Source organism: Euleptes europaea, chromosome 17, assembly GCF_029931775.1.
Source record: "Euleptes europaea isolate rEulEur1 chromosome 17, rEulEur1.hap1, whole genome shotgun sequence".
Classification (NCBI taxonomy): domain Eukaryota; kingdom Metazoa; phylum Chordata; class Lepidosauria; order Squamata; family Sphaerodactylidae; genus Euleptes; species Euleptes europaea.
This window is the reverse complement of record NC_079328.1, coordinates 1821649-1840810: the sequence shown is the minus strand read 5'-3', so window position 1 is coordinate 1840810 and position 19162 is coordinate 1821649. Positions and strand designations below refer to the sequence as shown.

Here is a 19162-nt window from a genome sequence, read left to right as displayed (position 1 = left end):
CTATCTTCCTAACAAGGATTTCACCCAGTTGATCTCCAAGCAGTTCTCCCCACCCCACCCCAGGAAGGCCCAAGATGCTAGATTGGCTTCGGTGGGGGTGTTGATTGACCAATACTTGAACCAAAGGTTTCTGGGAACTGAGACTGCTGCTGTCCTGGTTCTCGCAGACAACATCACAGAGTCTGGGCCGGCATCTGAAATGAATGCTGCAGTGCGCTCTAAGCTGTGAAAACAGCTAGATGGGAAATTGCTAGCAGCATCTGGAAACTCCTTTGAGTTTGCAAAGTCACAAAACTGATGATCTTATCATGACAGATGTGGCAACTGAAGCTCTGATGGCAGAGCCTCATGGGGTCAGCATAGGGCTGCGTCGCTCTTCGCCACCCCCCATCCTTAGGCAGGACCCCGCCTGAGGCCAAGCTTGCCACTGGGGGTCCATCACTGGGACCTTCAGGAGCCTGGCCACTTTGGGTGGAAAGCAGCAAAGATGTTTTTGCATGCCCCAAAGGCAGCTCTGACTAGTTGGAGCAGCCCATTCCTTCTGTATTTCAGTCCTGAAGAAGTAAGGAAAAGGGAAAACAGCTCACAGATAGCTGATGCTGGCCAGGGAGGCTCACTACAACAACAAGAAGAGTTGGTTTTTATATGCCAACTTTCTCTACCACTTAAGGGAGACTCAAACCAGCTTACAATCACCTTCCCTTCCCCCCCCCAACAGACACCCTGTGAGGTGGGGCTGAGAGAGTGTGACTAGCCCAAGGTCACCCAGCTGGCTTCGTGTGTAGGAGTGGGGAAATAAACCCAGTTCACCAGATTAGCCTCCGCCACTCATGTGGAGGAGTGGGAGAATCAAACCCGGTTCTCTAGATCAGAATCCACCACTCCAAACCACAGCTCTTAAACACTACACCAGTCACCAGCTCTCAAGAAAGGTTTCTTCAGATATGTGAGAAGCAAATCCAAGGGAAAAGAGGCCATAAGCCCACGGTTGGGTGAAAATGGAGAAACTCTGACAGAAGACAGAGAGAAAGCAGATTGGCTCAGTGCCTATTTTGCCTCAGTTTTCCCCCTGAAAAAGCCAATGGCCTCATCTAGAAGTGATACTAGGCGAGGCACGGCATCTGGGCTGCTGGTTGACATGAACAGAGAGGTAGTTGAGAAGCACCTGGCTGCATTTGATGAGTACAAATGTCCAGCGTTTTCCAGACCACTTGGAGGGCAGGAGATGTACCACAAGATTGGAGGAGAGCAAACATTATCCTAATTTTCAAAAAAGGAAGGAAAGATGACCCAGGAAACTATAGGCTAGTCAATCTGACCTCTATCCCTGGGAAGATACTGGAGCAGATATTAAAGAAATCAATATGTGAGCACCTGAAGAACAACTTGGTGATCCAGGGAAGTCAGCATGGAATTGTCCCCAACAGGTACTGCCTGACCAACCTTGTTTCCTTCTTTGATCAAGTGATGAGCTTACTGGATCGAGGGAATGCAGTTGATGTTGTTGAAGGCTTTCACGGTCAGAGTTCATCAGTTCTTGTAGGTTATCTGGGCTGTGTGACCATGGTATTGGTATTTTATTTCCTGATGTTTCGCCAGCAGCTGTGGCAGGAATCTTCAGAGGAGTAACACTGAAGGACAGTGTCTCTCAGTGTCAAAGTGTGTTGGAAGAATAATATATATAGTCAGAAGGGGGTTGAGTTTGAGCTGAGTCATTGTCCTGAAAAAGTATCAAAGGTAATGTGTTAATCATTGTCCTGTAAGTATCAAGGTAATGTGCTAATTAGGGTGTGGTATGTTAATGTGGAGCCATTGTATCCTGAAGTGATCTGTTAACATGTGGAATCCAAAGCTAATCTGCATGGCTATTGTGGACTCCAGACTAACAAAGACTACAGTTAGTCCACAATAGTCATGCAGATTAGCTTTGGATTCCACATGTTAACAGATCACTTCAGGAAACAATGGCTCCACATTAACATACCACACCCTAATTAGCACATTACCTTGATACTTACAGGACAATGATTAACACATTACCTTTGATTCTTTTGCAGGACAATGACTCAGCTCAAACTCAACCCTGTTCTCACTATATATATTACTCTTCCAACACACTTTGACACTGAGAGACACTGTCCTTCAGTGTTACTCCTCTGAAGATGCCTGCCACAGCTGCTGGCGAAACGTCAGGTAAGAAAATACCAAGACCACAGTAACACAGCCCGGATAACCTACAAGAACTGGCAGTTGATGTTGTTTACCTGGATTTCAGCAAGGCCTTTGACAAGGTTCCCCATGATGTTCTGATGGATAAACTAGAGGACTGTGGACTGGACCCTAAGATAGTTAGGTGGATAGGGAACTGGTTGGAGAACTGTACTCAAAGAGTAGCTGTCAATGGCATTTCATCTGAATGGAGGGAGGTGTCCAGTGGGGTGCCACAGGGTTCGGTTCTGGGCCTGGTACTTTTCAATGTTTTTAAAAATGATCCAGATGAGGGTGTGGTGGGACTATTCATTAAATTTGCAGACGACACCAAATTGGGAGGAGCTGCGAACACACCAGAAGATAGAGATAGAATTCAACGAGATCGGAATACACTGGAAAAGTGGGCAGATGTGAACAGGATGCAATTCAACAAGCGCTAAGTTCTACACCTAGGTAATAAAAATGAGGGACATGCATACTGGATGGGGGATACACTTCTAGGCAGCAGTGTGTGAACATCTATTGGGCATGGAGTAGGGGTCACTAGGGATGGGGGGGGAAGGTAGTTGTGAATTTCCTGCATTGTGCAGGGGGTTGGACTAGATGACCCTGGTGGTGCCTTCCAACTCTATGATTCTATGAGTCTATGGTTTTAAGATGTTGGGGTATGGGTGTACTGTAAGTTAAATATGAGCAGCCAGTGTGATGCAGCGACAAAAAAAGCTAATGCGATCTTGGGGTGCATCAACAGAGGCAAACATCCAAATCGCAAGATGTCATAGTTCCGTTGTACACTGCATTGGTCAGGCTGCACGTAGAGTCTTGTGTGCAGTTCTGGAGGCCTCACTTCAAAAAGGATGTGGACAGAATCGAATGGGTGCAGAGGAGAGCGACGAGGATGATCAGGGGCCTGGAGACCGAGCCCTATGAAAAAAGGCTGAGGGAGTTGGGAATGTTTAGTCTGGAGAAGAGGAGGTTGAGGGAGGACATGATTGTTCTCTTGAAGTGTTTGAAGGCCTGTCAGAAGAGGGCAGGGAGCTGTTCCTGTTGGCAGCAGAAGACAGGACTCGCAATCATGGGTTTAAATTGCGGGTGGAAAGGTTATTAGGAAAACAATTTTACAGGAAGAGTTGTTCAACGGTGGACTCATCTTCCCAAGGAGGTGGTGAGCTCCCCCCTCACTGGCAGTCTTCAAGCAGAGGCTGGAAAAGCACTTGTCATGGATGCTCTAGGCTGATCATGCATTGAGAAGGGGGGGGGTCGGACTAGGTGGCCTGTACTCTACCTACTTACTCTACCTACTCTATGATTTTATGATCCCAGCTCCCTGGTTTTGGAAAATACCTCAGTATCCTCATCCCCCTTGAAAATTTTAGACTGCTCTGCTTTAGGTGCAGAGAGCTTTTAAAAAGTTTAGGATCCAGAACAGTAAAAGAGGAAGCTCTTCCTGGAAGAAAAGCCTGTGAGACTCTTGGGTTGGGGGTAGGGGGTTCATCCTCTAACAATTCCCCTCTCTCCTTTCTGAATCTGCAGCAGAGGCATCGTAATAAAACATGCAGTCCTCACTTTCAATGGCTACTGACACTTTTGTTGCCAGTTTAGGGCAGGAACATGTTTGACTGTAACCCTGAGCTCAGAAGTGGCTCTGAGTTTGTTTTGGGGGCTTTGGCGGTGTGTGTGTGCGCGTGTGTGTAAGCTCTGTCAGAAGCACTTGTCAGGCCCCTTTGCAGCCTGTTCCCTTGTTTCTAAACGTAAACAAAGAGAAGTGAGGTGACAAAAAACAAGGAGAGGCCCCCTAGAAAGACAGCCTGATGGCCACGGAGCTCCTTCCTTGGGTGCTGTCACTGGGAGGCAGGAAGAAGCCTGACGTCTGGCGGGCACCCTCTCCCTCCCACCTGGAGACAGAAAGATCTACCTACCTCCTGCCTCTAGGGGTGATGGATAGGCAAGGACTCAAATGTTTCAGGCAGAATGTCCTCTGTCCTCAAGCAAAAATCACAGTGTTCATATTCATTTTTTAAAAAGTTTGCAATTCTTATGGTGAAGATATGCTTGAAAGTCTCGGGGCAAACAAAGCCTGCAGAAATCTCAGAGGGCAGGGAGGCAGCTGGCCTAGATTTTCAGTGGTCAGAGGCACAGTATTGGTGTCCTGCCTGGCTCCTAGCAAAACCACAATAAATTAGCCAAACACCAACAAAAGTATGCATAATTTATACTGGTCACAGAATTTATCTTTGGTATGCAATATGGACTGCAATGGTGCAGACGGCCCTCAGCAACACTCACAAAAGATGGGGTCCCTGCTAATAGAAAGTGCTCACTCACAAAGAGCGACGCAAGAGCTCAAAGAGGAGGAGAGGAAAGGAGAAGGGTGACTCACCTCCTTTCAGGAATGTTGAGAGTGATCCATGAGGCCCTGCTCCAAGTTACCGGCCATCATGAAACAAGCAGTACCTTTTCATTGGTAGCCCCAGAGTGATGGAAAGCCTACTTATCCTCTTGAAAACACTCCTGTTTTGGTTGCTGGTATTTTGGTCTTTGGTGTTTTATACTGTTTCCAGGTTTCTTTGTACATTTCAGCATGTGTGTTTTATTTTTTAAAAGGCCTTGGAAACATTGTGGAAAGGTGGAGTACAAATGGCATTAAAGCATAAGCATAGTGGAGCCAATTGTTACACTGAGCTATGGATGTTTCTCATACTCCTTTTATTGGGTAAATTCAGCGTGGTTTACATGGGACTCCAACAGGCCACCCTGATCAAGCTCATACCCGCTTCCCATCAATAACACTCCCTAACACGAACAGGGCAGTGGACTCTATGAAGGAGGAAATGCACAAGAGATTCACTGTCAGCCCCATTCCTAACATTTCCTTAGGAACTTGGATTTTTGCCCAACTGCCTGCTACTCAGGTAACTGGTTCAAGATAACCGGGGAAAAGATTGGCCTGAAAGAGCCAGTTAGTTAGAAACTAGTATTTGACAACTATATTGCTGGCCACCTATTTATTTTTTCAAAAGTTACACATCTTCAAGTGCAAGAAGCCCCCAAACATATGACAGACAGAATTTCACTTACTTCTCTCTGAAGCTCATTCAAGGACTGACACATTTTCAATAGGGCTACTTCCATGTCCTCTGTGACATCCCTCTTCTTCAGGCTTTGCTACAGAGACAAAATTCCCCAACCCCACAAAAGAAATTATCTCAAGCAATTTAGCTCTTTGGGCAAAATTTAAAATATATTTTTAAAAACCTTGATTAAGCAATAAAGCTAAAATCCAACTTCTACTGAGTGGGCAATTAAAAACGAGGCATTTGTTTTTGTTGAATGAGATCTCTGTCCTGTTTCAAATGAAGAGGAGTTTATACCAATTCAAGCTGTGAAGCTTCAGCTCTGGTGTCCATGCAGGACTTTCTGCACGCACATGTAGCTTCTCTTAAGCAGGCCTGTTCCATTCCCAATCAAAAAGAGCTCCGTACTTGCAAGGGAGATGGAGATGCATTTGCAGAGCCTTCTCCAGCAGTTAAACAAACAGGACTGCATCCGCTTGACAGAAGAGTTACGTATACATCAGAGATCTCTACAAAGCTTTGGGCAGGCTTGACAACAATGGGAGCAGGACTGAACTCTCCCCGCCTGCCAGTTCTCTCCTGCAGGAACTCTGCATTCCTCAGGGGGGATTTAGAAATACAGGGAAGGTGCATTTCTGCCCCCCAGCCCACCCTTTTGGGACCACAACCTGATTCAAACACTGCTGTTCTATGGATGTGGTACTTTCCATGATTCACCACGCTGCTAACTGGCAATATAGACACCGCAATGCAATGCACAACGGGGGCAAAAGCGTCGCCGGTTTTAAGAAGCCGGCACCATTCTGGCTGTAAGTGTTCCTTACCCACCAGGAAGCCTACAAGCAACACACAGGGACTCCATGGCACAGACAGAGGCACAACCCAGGAAGATCGCTGTCCTCGCGGTGCTTGTCATGTGGCCAGTGACTATCGCTATCATGCCATCAATTCTGTGTAAATTGATCCTGAAGTGTATTCATTTCTAAGGAAGCAGCCAGCTTACGGCAGACATCCACGCCGACAGCAGCCGCTCCAGTTCAGACTTGGCGTGCTTGGACAGCTCCAAGATGTGTTCTCGGTTCTCATGGCTGGTGTAAGCAGAGTCGGTGAAATCCTCCGTGTGCTCGAGGATGACCCGCATCATTGCCCGAAGACTCTCTTTCGGCAGAAGGTAAAGGTTGTCTCGCAGACCTTCCACTTTATTCTGAAGGGGGGCGGGGGAGTGGGCAGAGAGAAACCCGCGATGAAGTCACCAAAGGATAGAATAGAATCATAGAATCAGAGTTGGAAGGGACCACCAGGGTCATCTAGTCCAACCCCCTGCTCAATGCTGGAAATTCACAACTACCTCCCCCCGCACACCTAGTGACCAGAAGATGGCCAAGATGCCTTCCCTCTCATCATCTGCCTAAGGTCACACAATCAGAATTGCTGACAGATGGCCATCTAACCTCTTCATAAAACCTCCAAGGAAGGAGAGCTTACCACCTCCCGAGGAAGCCTGTTCCAGAGGAACCGCTCTGTTAGAAGATTCTTCCTAATGTCTAGACAGAAACTCTTTTGATTTAACTTCAACCCGTTGGTTCTGGTCCGACTTTCTTGGGCAACAGAAAACAACTTGGCACCATCCTCAATATGACAGCCTCTCAAGTACTTGAACATGGTTATTATATCCCCTCTCAGTCTTCTCCTCTTCAGGCTAAACATACCCAGTGTAAGCTCTAGCCCTGCGGCAAACCCATAAACAGATTCCAGCAGACGGCAAGTCCATGAAAGCAGTTTTATTGGTTAGAATCAACAGGTTTCAGAAGCCATATTCAAAAGGACACTAGTAAGGGGCAAAGGCAAGGTACATGGCATATATGGAAAAGCAAAAGGAGATAACTGGTAACCCAGGCAACCCCCCCTCCCAGAGGCAGGAAGGAGTACTTGGCGATTCCCACAGTATGGGAATCTATGAAGACTAAACATGGGGCATAGACTGGCCTTGGACAGAATAGCACAACAGCACCTGGAAGCAGCACAATCGCACTACCGCATACCATCCTCATGGCCTGCTCCTGACATTCTGCCCCCCCAAAGACCCCCCACCTTCCACCTTGGGTTTGTGACGGTAGGCTGCATGGAATTCTTGTATCAAGCGGGGGGCGGAGACATCACAGGCACGCACCCATTCATCCTGGGCGGGACTAAAATGTTTCCAGCGGACCAGGTACTGAAGGGTACCATAGCGAATGCGAGAATCCAGTATTTTAGCTACTTCAAAATGCTCCCACCCACACACACACACACCATTTCAGGCACTTCGGGTTGTGGTTCAGGATGCCATTTTTGGGAAGGAACATACGGTTTTAAAAGACTGACATGGAACACAGGATGGATTCTCCGGAGGGACTTGGGCAAGGAGAGTTCCAGAGCCACTGGATTAATAATCCGGGAAATGGGGAACGGACCCACATACTTGACACTGAGTTTATCACAAGGCGGGTGGATCGTAGGTTCTTGGTGGACAGATAGACAAGGTCCCCCACTTTGCATTCCATACTGGAGTGATGTTTGTCAGCCTGAGCCTTGATGAAATCCATTGCAATTACTTCCCATGGTTTCAAGGGAGTCTCTAACGGTTGTAAAAGTTGGGCGGCTTGCCCTGAGATTGTTTGGCTGCTGCACATATGGAGCAGCTGCGGATTACGGAGTCCACATCTGACTGCCCACCAAAATTGTCTCCGTAGCAAATGCAATGTCTTGAGAAATCCGAAATGTCCAGCGGTCTTGGCGCCATGAACCAAACCCAAAACCTCCCCCCGCAACACTTTTGGAACATACAATTTAGAATCTGTACCAAACCCCCCGCGTTTAATTAGAGTAGTTGGAAGGGTCTGCGGGGACAGTTACGCTTGACAACTGCGAGGAGAGTCTCCTTAAAGGAATCAGACAGCCCTTCTACCCCCTCAGGAGAGGAGTCGGCGGGCAGCTTGACCTGGGACGGAGCCGACACAGGTGCAGGGAGCGACTGAACGGGGCGCTCGGGCCCCCGCACCTCGGGAACTGTGGCTGTCAGTCGCTCAGGGGGAAGAGGAAGCGAGGCGGTGGCGCTGCCGGCTCAGCCAGGCATGGGGCTTCCCCCTCCATTGAAAGTGGCGGCGGGAGGGATCGGGTCCGAGAACGGGTTTGTACGGCCAAAGTGGGCAACAGACCTCGTTGGGCAGGGGTGAAAAGCGACTCTGTGGGCCGATCAACCTTGGTGGGATATTGGGGAAATCTGGATAAAGCATCAGCCAGAAAGTTTTGCTTCCCTGGTACATATTTTAGGACGAATCGAAATTAGGCAAAGAAGTCCACCCAGCGTACGTGCTTCGCGGACAGCTTGCAAGCCCCCGTTAGGGCCTCCAGGTTTTTGTGATCGGACCATACTTCAAAGGGCACCTTGGAACCTTCTAAAAATTGCCTCCACAGTCAGGGCATGCTTTACTGCAGCGGCTTCCTTTCCCCAAACGGCCCAATTGAGTTCGGATTGAGTGAACTTTTTAGAAAAATAAGTGCACGGATGCAGGTGCCCATCCTCCCCCCGCTGCAGGAGTGCACCCCCCCATCGCTACGTCAGAAGCGTCTACATGCACTATGAATGGTTGACTGCAGTCCGGGTGCTGCAAAACAGGCTCGGATGTAAAAAGCTGTTTAAGGCTATCGAAGGCGGCTTGACACTGGGGGGTCCACTCCACCCGGGCGTTGGGTAAGGTGGCAGTATTCCCCTTTCCCTTAGTCTTAAGGAAGTTCGTGATGGGTAACGCAATCTGAGCAAAATGTGGGAGGAACACCCTGTAAAAATTTGCGAACCCGAGAAATCTTTGGACCTGTTTACGAGTAGAGGGTGGTTCCCAACTGAGCACTGCTTGCACCTTTTCAGGACCCATAGTTAGTCCCTGGTGTGAGATAATATATCCTAGGAAAGTCAATTGCTTTTTATGGAACTTGCATTTAGACATTTTAGCATACAGCTGATTGTCTCAGATGTTGCAACACCTCTCGAACCAAGGCAACATGCTCATCCATGGTCTTAGAGTAAATGAGGATATCATCTGATTGTCTCAGATGTTGCAACACCTCTCGAACCAAGGCAACAGGCTCATCCATGGTCTTAGAGTAAATGAGGATATCATCTAAATAAACCACAACTCCCTTTGAATAGTAGCTCATGGAGGATCTCATTAACGAATTGCATGAAGACTCCCGGGGCCCCTTTTAATCCAAAAGGCATCACCATAAATTCGAACATCCCAAAGCAACTGGAAAAGGCTGTCAGAGATTCATCTCCCTCCCGGATTCTGACTCTGTAATAAGCCTCGACTAAGTCCAATTTGGTGAAAATGTGTCCCTCCGTCAATTGTCCCAAGAGATCAGAAATGAGGGGGATGGGATAAGCATTCGTTTGAGTAACAGCATTGAGTTTTCGAAAGTCAATACACAAACGCAAATCCCATTTTGTTACGCACGAAGAAAGCCGGTGCCGAATAGGGCGCGATGGAGGGTTGGATGAAACCGCTAGCCAAGTTCTTGTGTAAGAATTCGCGGAGCACCTTCCGTTCCATAGGACTCATCGGATAAATTGTACTTTTTGGCAGTTTTCCATCCCCCACCACTTCAATAGTACAGTCCGTCCGGCGGTGGGGGGGTAACACATCATACTCCTGCACATTAAACACGTCTGTAAAGTCCTGATATTCAGGTGGCACTTGGGTCGGACTGGAGGTGTCTGAGGCCAGAGCAGGAGTTGGTTTGATTACGGTTTTAACGGCTACTTCGTATCGGTGCAACTCACACAGCGAGCTATTGAACGTTAAAGTCCCAGCTTCCCAGTCTATGGTGGGACTGTGTCCTTTGAGCCAATTTGCTCCTAACACCACAGCATATCGAACATTGGGCACCATTGTAAAGTTGATTAGTTCCCAGTGGTGGCCAATTCCCATCCCCACTCTGTCAGTGCGACGGTCGACTGCCCCCCCCTGAAATCACTGCCATCCATTTGAGCAAATTGAACAGGTGCCGGCAAAGGGACTGATTTCACCTGGAGCGCCTTAAAGGTGGTTTTGTTAATTAACGAGCGGGCACACCCAGAGTCTATTAGGGCCTTAACTTGCAATTGAGGACCTTTTCTATAATGTCGTAATATTACATCTACATATACAGTCTCTTCTACTTCACTTACCATGACAGGAGCCTTGGGTTTCACAGGAACCACTGCGGAGGTCTGCGGTATCGCTCCTTCTACCGCAGACCCAGTCCATTTTTTGGCTGTTCGAGGGGAGACTCCAAGTTAAGAACTGGGGAGTTCCAGTGGTCACCTTCCTCTGAAGAAGGGGAGCTGCCCTCCCCAGGAGTAGTAACTAATCCTGTACCCCGACGGGTCTGCTAGCGAAAGGTCCGTTGTCATTTCTCCAATGTGCAGAGCTGGGGGCGCTTTTCGTCTTGGAGCAATGCTCCGCTCGGCTGCGGTGCTCCTTCCTTGAGCGCATCCTCTTCCGCAAGGAGTCCCCTCTGGTTGGGGAGTGGGACTCGGCAGTCCCGAACGTGAGGGACGTGTGGCAGCAAAGTGACCCATGGCACCGCAAACGAGACAGTCTCCCCTTTGAAACCGCAACGCTCAGTCTTGCGGAGGTAGAGCAAGCCTCCGCGGGGCCTGAGGAGCGGCAGGTTTGGGAGGGTTTCTCTGGCTTCCCCCCTCCCTGGCCTGCCATCGGGCGAGGGAAATAAACTGGTGGCGGCTTTCCACTACCTCCGCCAGCAAAATCCATTCTTCCAAGGTGGCTGGGTCTCGCTGCATGTATGCCCAGTTTAGAATCTCAGGATGCAACGCTGCTCGGAAGTAATGCACCCTGGTAGCTTCCGTCCAATCCACTATTTTATTAGCGAGTCTTTGGAACTCATCCGCAAACTCTCGGACTGAGAAGGATCCTTGACGGAGCTGTAGGAGGGCCACTTTGGCCTTCTCCCCTTGAAACGGATCCTCGAAACGTCTCCTTAATGCTCGCATGAATTCATTAAGCGACCGTATGGAGCGGGCCAGGTATCAAACTAGAGGACCATCCAATCTGCAACCTTTCCAGTCAAAAGTGAGCAAACGAACTTTACTCGGCTGTCTTCTGTGGGAAAGGCATGCCCCTGTTCTCGCATGTAACTGTCCACTTGGTGTAGAAAACAGGGCAATGCATCCGCGGAGCCATCAAATGTCACTTGCAAACGGGGTTGCTTCCACTGCACAACCGGGATCACAGGGGGTGGTGCCGGTCGTGGCCCGGGGGCCGGTTGTATTGGAGCTGGCTGCCCCGGAGGCAGCTGCACCGGGGCCGGCTGTCCTGGAAGCGGTTGCACCGGAGGTTGCCCTGGAGCCGGCTGTAGCGGAGGCTGCTGGCCAGGGGGTTGTTGGCCTGAGACCAGTGCCTGTGCAGGCACTGCTTGAGCCCGCTGTAGGCGACCGTACTCATTCATCAACAAGTCCATTTGGTCCTGCATACAGGCCATACGATCCAACAGCTCTCGGTTTTGAAATCTCAAGGCATGGCTCTTCTCCTCAGCCCCCCCAGTTCGTCGGGCTTGGCTGACTCGGTAGTTCATATTCCAGTCGCCCTCCTCTGCATACAAGTCCACCTCCTCCGAATATTCTTGCACATCAGGAGCAAAGGTGAGCCGTTGCCGGCGCGCTACTTCCCGGGGCAGGCCAGGTTCCGGCGAGTCCGGAGAGAACGAGGGGAAAGACCAGTCCAGTCCCCCGCTAACTTTTGGCCGCGCTCCAGTCCCTGCTGTCGCTCGCGCCCGAGCGGCGGCCACATCCACCAACAGTTACTCTTCCGCCCACCTCTGGTCAGCGAGCGCTCGGTCCGCCTCGAGTTTGGCAACCGCAGCAGCCGTCACTATTGGTTCGGCCGCTTGTTCCAAGAGCATTAGGATCTCCTTGTGTTGGCCCAACAGCGGTTGGACCTGTTGAGCAAGATCAGCAGAGGAAGGACCGAACTCAGGGTTTAGTACCTTCTCAACATCAGCCGCCGTTGCCGTGGTTGGCGGTAAGTCCATGAGGACCAGGACCAGAATCTATGAAGACTAAACATGGGGCATAGACTGGCCTTGGACAGAATAGCACAACAGCACCTGGAAGCAGCACAATCGCACTACCGCATACCATCCTCATGGCCTGCTCCTGACACCCAGCTCCTTCAACCTTTCCTCATAGGACTTGGTCTCCAGACCCCTCACCACCTTTGTTGCCCTCCTCTGGACACATTCCAGCTTGTCTACATCTTTTTTAAATTGTGGTGCCCAAAACTGAACACAGTACTCTAGTTGAGGTCTAACCAGAGTGGAGTAAAGCGATACCATCACTTCGCGTGATCTGGACACCATACTCCTCTTGATGCAGCCCAAGACTGCATTTGCCTCTTTAACTACTGAATCACACTGCTGACTCATGTTCAGTGTTTGGTCTATTAAGACCCCAAGATCCTTTTCACACAGTAACCTCATTGATAACCCGGGAGATTGGGAACGGCCCCACAAATTTTTGACACAGTTTTTTACACGGATGTATAGACCTGAGATTTTTGGTGGAGAGGTATACCTTCCCTCCAACCTTTAATTCTTATTGGGGCGCCCTGTGTTTGTCTGCCTGTGCTTTGTATCTCTCCTTCGCCTGCTCCAAGTTTTTCACAAGCCAGAGCCAAGTGTTCCTCACTGTGTTAGCCCATACTGACACCTCTGGGGGGTTGCCGCCCGGCGGGAGGGGTACGGCCCCCAAGGATCCGAATTCCATTCCGTAGACCGCTTTAAAAGGGCTTAAGCCAGTAGCAGAGTGTACCAAGTTATTATAGGCATACTCCGCCAATGGTAGCAGGTCAACCCAATTGTCCTGGTGGTAATTTACAAAACAGTGCATGTAACATTCTATCACTGTGTTAACCCTTTCGGTCTGCCCATCCGTCTGCGAGTGATAGGCTGAAGACAAACCCTGTTGTATACCCACAATCCCTAAAAATGCTTTCCAAAACTTTGACACGAAGACGGACTCCCTGTCACTCACGACCTTCCGCGGAAAGCCGTGCAATCTGAAGATTTGGTAACAGATCCGCCACCCCCTCACCTAGACGCACGTGGCGATAGGTGACAAGTGACACCCCCACCGATACATGTGTGGCAGAGCGCCCCTAGTGGTCGTTGTTAAACCTGCTCAGAATGCCACGAAAATCGGCAGGGTGCCCAGGCTTGCCGGCCCTGACCTCTGTGCCAAAGCTCACCGCTCTGGCTGGTTCTCCCCGCGAACTGTTGGGGGTGGTCCGCCGGGTAGGGCGGTCGTGTTTTTTTTTTAAAAAAAACCCACACATGTGGGGCAAAAACAGGAGGCCCTGTTCGGTCTCTCTCAGGGGGGCTCGGGGGCAGGGGTGGCCGTGTGAGTGCTTTGTTCACATGAATTAGTTATCTGACCTCTCTTTTCAACAGGAGAGTTTAAGAAAGGAAAACTTTCCTCTGTGTTTTATTTTCACAGGGGCCAGCTAAGCAAGCAGGAGTCTGAGCCCCCTCCCCCTCCCTGCTGCTGCCATGCTCTAGTCTAGGGTCTCGTTCAACCACTTAGAAAAAAATAGAAGGCTCCTCCGATCATCTTGTGCCCCCCCTCCCCCCCTCGGGACCTGTCAATCCACAAACTTTCTGACCTGTGGGGCCCCATCGCTGTCTCTGAGGCAAAGTTTAAAAGAAGCCCTGTGTTTGATAAAGATTGGGGAAAGCTAGAAAGCCGTGTGACGTGCTTGCCCCTGTCGTTTCATACTGTTGAGAGCTGTTTGGTAAAAGATAACGAGAGAAGCCAACTCCTCCTCTCCCCCCCTTTCTCCCTCAACCCTCCCTGAGTTGGAGAGCACATGGGGTGCAAACAGCCTGTCATATTCTTAAAGCCAGATCAGGTGGTAGGGAACGGAGGCTTTTCCAAATACCCAACTCCACCTCTTCGCTGTATAGACAGTTGGAGCACAGCTTTTAACTTTCTTTCGCTACGCTTCTCTGGAGAGGTAAGATCTGGTTGAACATTAGCACAAATAAACTGGGGGTTAGGGGGGTTCACAGCCCCCCTCCTTACAGTAACTATGAAAGCGTCGCTTCTCTCTCCCTCTCTCAGACTGCATAAGTTTCCTTCCCCTCCTCTTAAGTCTGAGTTTTGCATGCGTGCTGATTTCTCTCCCTCTCTGTGGCTGTCTCTCTCAGAACTCTTGGTTTTTAAAGAAGCCCTGCTGATAAGCAGCACAGCGTGAGATAACAGCTAGCGGACTTTTGGAGATGGAGAACTTATGTCACGGTCTCTGACATAATTATGGTATTTTGTGTACATGTGCAGAATTCTATGAAGAGCTTGAACACAGCATATAAAACTGAACCATAGACTGCAGAGGTTTGTGTAATGAAAAGCCTGGTAACAGCTTACAAAATGCTGACAGAATTCTCTCAAGGTCAGAATTCTTTAAGAGCTAATTATGTTACCCTGGTCTTGTCCTTGAAGGGAGAGGTATAGAGTCACTTTCATTATCTGTCAGTAAGATGTAACTAAAATCACCTTTTCTGATTCAGCTGCCAGCTGTCAGCTGAATCTCAAAGGCAGAAAAGTCCTGCCATCCTCAAGGTCTACTAAAAAGATCTTACTGCACTGTGAGTGCATTAATAGCTTCAACTTTGCTTTTTATAACCTCAAGACAGTAATTTCTTGCTTTCTGTGACCTTGCTAAAGGCTACAGTATATAACCTTGCTGAAGGCTACGTTTCATACTAACCAGCTGGTTACAAGTTGCAGTGTCAGCAATAATTATGTTTTATGCTGTATATAGTTCTATATTGTGTTACAGATTTCTAAATGGTCTCATTTAATGCGTATTGTAATAACGATGAGAATGGTATGAAAATTGTATAAATACAGCCATAGTAAGCACAGAGAATCAGAACCTTCCAAAAGGCTCTCAAGAAAAGGCTGAATGGTATGTATGGCTTAAATATATTACTCTAGACTTTGTGAATTAGATACTTTGAACTGAATCAGAATAATTTGACTGTTATATTTTAGAAGTTGGATTTTGAAACTGAATAGTATGTAAGACTTGCTTGCTTTTATTTCATACATTGTACATACATACATTGTACTTTGACAAGAGTTTTTATAGAAGTGTTAAAGACTTGATAATCTGCATTTATACATATTTTACTAGAAGTATATCAATAAAAAGACTTGCTTTTTAAAAGTAAGTAAAGTTGTTGAGCCCTGCTTACTCGATGATTGGCTGAATAAGATAACTTCACTTCTCAGTAAGTGATACATTCTAAGAGCCTGTCATCTGAACAGCACGACCCACTTCAGTTAGTTTAGGCAAAAATCTTTCTCAAAAGTTCCTACAAGGAACTTGCGTTGGGACTGTCTGTTTTCTTCTGTCTTAAGGGTTTGAAAGTTCCCCTCCTCACCTCCCCCTCAGAAAGACCTTCCGCTACTCTCTGTCTGTTCAGGAACAGAATGAGTGGGGCTAGGAATCAGCTCCCTTCTGTAAAAATAAATAAAAACGAGCTGCCTTGGGTGTAAAGTGGAAAGAAAAAAAAGATCCGTCTCTCTCACTCTCACTCTCTGTGCGTGTGTGTGTCTAGATACCAGCTAGCGGCAACCCCTAGCTCTGGAGTCTGCCTGCTTGCCTCTCTGACTCGTGAGAACCATCGTGCGTAGAAAGGCTAGCTGCTTTTTTTATGCCTTCAGGCTGCATGGTCTTGCAAATTCTCACGGGGGTGGGGAATGTTTCTCTGTCCCCAGCTGACTTTGTGCAAAAAAAAAAAATCTGCTTTCTCAAAAGTTCCTGCAAGGAACTTGCGTTTGGAGGGGTTGGGGGAGAGTCTGCTGTATAAGCACTCCTGTGCCACAGGAGCCAGAGGATGAGACTACACCTCTTGATTACCACCTCATAATCAAAGGTGGAATAGGAATTTCTCCTGCCTGCCTGCCTGCCTGCAGATCCCCTCGCTGTAGCTGTGTTAGGCCCCCAGCCCCCTCCTCCTCCCCCTCCCCAATGAAGGTGGGGGCAGATCACATGTGTTTTTCCAAACACACCCCTACCTCCTGCTGGCTCCTCCCTCCCTCTCTCTTTCCCCCTCCCAAGAGGCGTTTCCTCCATTGTATAGACCTCAACAGCCCGTCCAGGCTTTCTTACACTAAGAGAGCTGCTGTGGGGTAAGCACAGTTAAAAAAAACACACCCAAGCCCCCGCTCCTTACAGGGGGTTTATGAAACCTTCTCTCTCTCTCTCTCTCTGCCCTATGCTGCATGATTGGGGGGAAAAAACTGAAGGGGCATGCTTTTAAAGGGGGAAGAGGGTCTGCAGGCCATAAAAGCATGCTCCAACAACCACAACCTCTCCCTAGTAAAAAAAAATCACTTGTTTGGGGAAAACTCCAGCCTGGATTCTGGCAACCTAACCATATGCTCTGGAACACCCCCCCCCCACAGGCTGGAGGATGTAGTGCATTCTAAAAAAGACACTGGGAATCACACACATACACACACCCTGCCTGCCAGCAGCTGAAACACGTTGCCCCGCCCCCTCAGTCACACCAATGCACACACACACACAAGCTGGCAAAAAATGACACGTCCCGCCCCCTCTGAGTTAAGATAAGAGGTCCCCCTTATTGCTACTCGCGTTCTAGTATTATGAAGAAAAGCTTCTCCCTGTCCACTCTCTCCATACCATGCATAATTTTATAGACCTCTATCATGTCTTCCCTAACTGCCTTCTTTCCAAGCTAAAAAGCCTACTCCTCATAGGGCAGTTGCTCTAGTCCCCTGATAATTTTGGTTGCTTTTTTTCTGCACCTTCTCAAGCTCCCCAATATCCTTTTTTAGGTGTGGTGGCCAGAACTATTCACAGTATTCCAAGTGTGGTCTCATCATAGACTTGTACAAGGGCAATATGATATCAGCAGTTTTATTCTCTATTCCTCGTCTAATTATGGCCAGCATGAAATTTGCCTTTTTCACAGCAGCTGCCCACTGGGTTGACATCTTCATCAAGCTATCCACTACCACCCCAAGATCTCTGTCAGGCATCGGCCTGGTATCCGGCCGTGCCAGGTGGTGCCTCAAGGTCGGACTGTGTTTCTGTTCTAAGATTATTATGTCTCGCTATTCCTGGGAACAAGGGCTGTCTGTGAGTTACCGTAGCAACCAGTAGTCCTCCAGAAAGTTTTCTTTTATCTCTCCTGTGTCCTTAGTCTTGCCCCCATTAGTATCCTTGCTGCCTCCAAGTCATTTTCTGCAACTCGCTATATATTTCTCAATAAATCACCTTTCTATGCCTAGAAGTTGTTTTGTGGGATTTGTCTGGTGAGCCCAGAGCTGACAATCTCTTTCTTGGTCTGTCGCTGCCAGAACATATCCCATCAGTGTATCTGTGAAGTTGGGATTTTTTTGTCCCGAATGCATTGCTTTGCACTTGCTCACACTGAATCTCATTTGCCATTTTAATGCCCATTTAAATGCATTGCTTTGCACTTGCTCACACTGAATCTCATTTGCCACTTAATGCCAGTTTGAAGAGATCCTTTTGGAGATCTCCACAGTCCAATTTTGTTGTAACCACCCCAAATAATTTGGTGTCATCTGCAAACTTGGCCACCTCGCTGTTCACCCCCAACTCCGGGTCATTGATAAACAGGTTGAAAAGCACCGGTCCCAACACAAATCCCTGAGGGACCCCACTGTTCACATCCCTCCATTGCTTCCAATTTTTCAGCCAGCTCTCAATCCATAAGAGGACCTGTCCTCTTATCCCATGACAACGAAGTCTGCTTAGCAGTCTTTGGTGGTGGGCTTTGTCAAAAGCCTTTTGGAAATCCAAATACACAATGTCCACAGGCTCATTCCTGTCCACATACTTACTGACACCTTCAAAAAACTCTAAAAGGTTAGTGAGACAGGACCTACCTTTACAGGTTTTGCTCAGCAAGGCTTGCCTTTCTATATGCTTTCTATATCTTTAATAATGTTTTCCATCAATTTACCTGGAACAGACGTTAAGCTCACTGGCCTGTAATTTCCTAGGTCCCCCCGGAAACTTTTTTATAAATGGCTTTTACATTACCACCCTGGAGCATATCCATGTGTGACTCAATTAATTTAGAGTACTATTAGTTGTACAAATAAAAAGAGTATTACATCAAGAAATAAACACCCATGTGAAAGGCAAAGACACACTGTCCCTTTATACCAATTACTGGGTGTCCCTTATACAAAACGGAGACTTGCGCATCTAATTCAGGAGCCCAGAGTCCTTCCATACACAATAGATGTGGCCACTGTGGTTCCCTCACAATGGACAGAAGGGGGGCCACTGGAAGTTCAGCACCCCCCCACCCCCGTCTTCTAAATATTGTTTTGGCAGCTTCATTTTCTCTGCTGCCATCAGCAATGTGAAGGGCCAAGACTCTGACATTTGACTACGTTAATGTAAGCATTTGGCCCGTGATAATCCCATAAACAACATCCACAGACAAATAGTCCAAAAGAGAGTTGATTTATTGGAAAATCTACAGGTTAACAGCAGCTGATATTCAAGATGGCACTAATGAGAACTAAGAGCATGGTACAGGGTATATATGAAATCAAAAGCATTGGATGCCATGAGAACCCCCCTCCCCTTGAGGTAAGATTCACACAGAGTCCAGAGTCAAAACACAAGTTGGCAGTTGCTATAGTTGACCTTGGCCAGCACCTGCACTAAGAATAAACATCTTCGGTCAGACCTCGTCTGGCATTTCCTGTACAGGCTAGGCCTGACATTCTGCCCCCCCCCAAAGGCCCCCCCCTACCACTACTCGGG

At 48.3% G+C, this 19162-nt stretch overlaps 1 protein-coding gene across 1 annotated transcript in view; it reads right to left on the bottom strand.

Annotated features, from left to right (window-relative positions):
* Positions 1-19162, bottom strand: part of CTNNAL1 (catenin alpha like 1) — a 92783-nt gene that overhangs the window by 22912 nt on the left and 50709 nt on the right. Inside the window, exons 7-8 of the mRNA XM_056862936.1 lie at positions 6289-6489; positions 5290-5376 (exon numbers count right to left, since the gene is read on the bottom strand). Of these exons, the coding sequence (XP_056718914.1) occupies positions 5290-5376; positions 6289-6489 (288 nt within the window). The remainder of the gene's footprint in view (positions 1-5289; positions 5377-6288; positions 6490-19162) is intronic.